The sequence below is a fragment of the Gavialis gangeticus genome, unplaced genomic scaffold, assembly GCF_001723915.1.
Source record: "Gavialis gangeticus isolate Ggan-Ray unplaced genomic scaffold, GavGan_comp1, whole genome shotgun sequence".
Taxonomy (NCBI): domain Eukaryota; kingdom Metazoa; phylum Chordata; order Crocodylia; family Gavialidae; genus Gavialis; species Gavialis gangeticus.
This window is the reverse complement of record NW_017729002.1, coordinates 4,516,852-4,519,187: the sequence shown is the minus strand read 5'-3', so window position 1 is coordinate 4,519,187 and position 2,336 is coordinate 4,516,852. Positions and strand designations below refer to the sequence as shown.

General features: G+C 51.2%; 1 protein-coding gene across 1 annotated transcript; it reads right to left on the bottom strand.

Annotated features, from left to right (window-relative positions):
• Positions 1-1,133: 1,133 nt before the first annotated feature.
• On the bottom strand, positions 1,134-2,332 carry RMI2 (RecQ mediated genome instability 2; the record flags this gene model as incomplete). The annotated part of the gene is made up of 2 exons (XM_019507383.1): positions 1,134-1,482; positions 2,191-2,332. Coding segments are annotated over 2 exons (291 nt in total), but the record flags the coding sequence as incomplete, so codon positions are not given.
• Positions 2,333-2,336: the final 4 nt, after the last annotated feature.

Below are 2,336 nucleotides of genomic sequence, written 5' to 3'. Positions count from 1 at the left end.
ACAACTTTGATTTAAAAAAAATATTTTTGTCCTGCTTTACATGTGTTTGTGTAGTGCACACAGAGGTGATTGCACAATAGCTTAAAATGAAGTCTTACTCTTGTAAACATTGGAACAAGTTACCCGGAGAAGCTATGGATTCTCCATCCTTGGAGATTTTTAAGACCAAGGTAGACAAAGCTTTGGGATGGTCTATTTGGGGTCCCTCTGCTTTGAGCAAGGGGTTAGACTAGATGACTTATTCTATCTTGTTTTAGAACAAACCTACTCCATAGGAGTCTGTGGTAAATATTCATTCAGATTACTGAAACAGTTTATTACTGCATTGGTCTTAGCATTATAAAGACAAAAACAAAACCAAGACGTTTGAGGAACTAGGTTATGCTTGCAGGTAGAAAATACGTTTGTGTTAAAGCAAACCGGATACCAAAGGAATTTGGTCTAGACACATTCGGCCTCGCTCTGCCCCCATTCCAAGCAGTTCATTTATGAAAATGGATACTAGGACTTGATGCAATAGCCACAGCTGCCCAGCTAGTCCTTCTCAGGAGATGGCAACTCTGGCAATGGAGAATGCACTGAGGTAGCCAGTATTATTCAGAAAACAGCATATAATTTTTCCCAAGTTAATATGGTTTAATTTTTTGGCATTTGCCAAAAAATGGGACATGAAACAAAACCTTCCACCATCTCAAGGACATAAAGATATCTAAATCTTGACACTGAACCAAATTTACCGAGTTCATGGGCCACGTCCAGATAAGCACGGCCGTGTGGTACATGGAGCTGCAGACAAGTCTGGGGTGCCACATACTGCACATCCAGCTGTTCTCCATGCTTTTTGATCCCAGGAGATCCCAGGGTCAAAAAAACCTGCAGAAAAAAGGTGGAACAGCACATACAGGGGCAGCATGTGCCACCCAGAACTGGAGCCTGACCTCCCAGAGCCATGCTCTGGCTGCCAACTAGGCTCTGAGCGGCAGGATCACCATTGCTGCAGCCCCAGGACCCAGCCCAGCTTCCCCTCCTCCACCTGGGGTAACTTGCCACGTGCCAGAGGGCGTGTGGCACAGGCATTCCCCGGGGACAAGTAGCAGCAGCACTAGGTGTGCTGCTGCTTCTCTCCAGGGAAACATTATGTTAATTTATTCAAGAAGTAAATCTGCTCTTGAGCTGCTCATATTCAGTGGAATGCTATTTATCAATGCAAGCTGGATGCAGGATAAAAAGCAGCTATGGGGAGATTCCAATATTCAGATCCTAGCTCCAGTCATGTAGAAGCAAGTAAAAGTTTTCAGTTCCTCTGGAACTACGAACATAGAAATATGGTTATCTATGGGATGCTGTTTTGCAAATCCTCCACTTCGAGGCTCCACATCATCTTGTTTATGGGATTACTGGAGAGATCCGTCATCTTCACAGCCTGCAGAAGAGGCTCTGGAGTGCAGGTGTGAACAAAACCCATCACCATTACATAGTTTCCTAGAAAAAAAAGAGAACACACAACTCAATTTACTCCTGTGCTTTCTGCATTTTGTTAAAGCAGCAAACTAATCATTTGAAGCTAGGTTAGGCAATCCCTGAGGAAAGGCGAAGTCTGCAAAGCTCCAACTCCAGAGACTATCACAACATTCAGCCTCAAAATGATGTTGCAGCAGCAATGCAAGAATCCCTTTGCATTCATCAGCTTTATTCCCCCCGCCAGCCGGTCCAGTAGAAGAGACCTCATTCAGAAGTCCTCGCCTCTTGCACACAAACATGGCTTCACGCCACGGCCTGTCCAGACCAGCGCGGCTGTGCGGCACGTGGCGCCGCAGACCCGCTGGCCGCACCACAAGTGCAGGCATTCCCCATGCTGCTGCTGTGAAGCGCGGGGCTTTCTTGACCCTGGGACATCCCGGGGTCAAAAAACCCATGGCAAAAAAATTGTAAAAAAGCCCAGGGTGGGACACGTGCTGCCCATGACCGGAGCCGGCCCGCTGAGGCCACGGTGCAGCTGCCGGCCAAACCCCTGGGCCCATCTGGGGTGGCCTGCCCTGCCCCGCCCCGGCCTCTTCCCAGGAGACCAGGCCCCTTTCGTTCCCACCCGCAGGCCTGATGGCGACTCCCGCCCCGGCGAGCAGGGCCAGGCGCGGCAGAGGACAAGGCGGCCCCGCTCGGCCAGGAGCCCCGCCTGGCGGCCAGCGCTACCTGCGCGCAGGCAGGGTCGGCCCTGAGGCACCCGCTCCGCACCCCGCACGGTGAAGGCGCCACTGTTGTCCTGGAGCCGGACCCAGCCTCCCCGCGCCGCCAGCACCGTGCCCTGCAGCCAGGCCACCCGCACGGCCAGCGGGGCC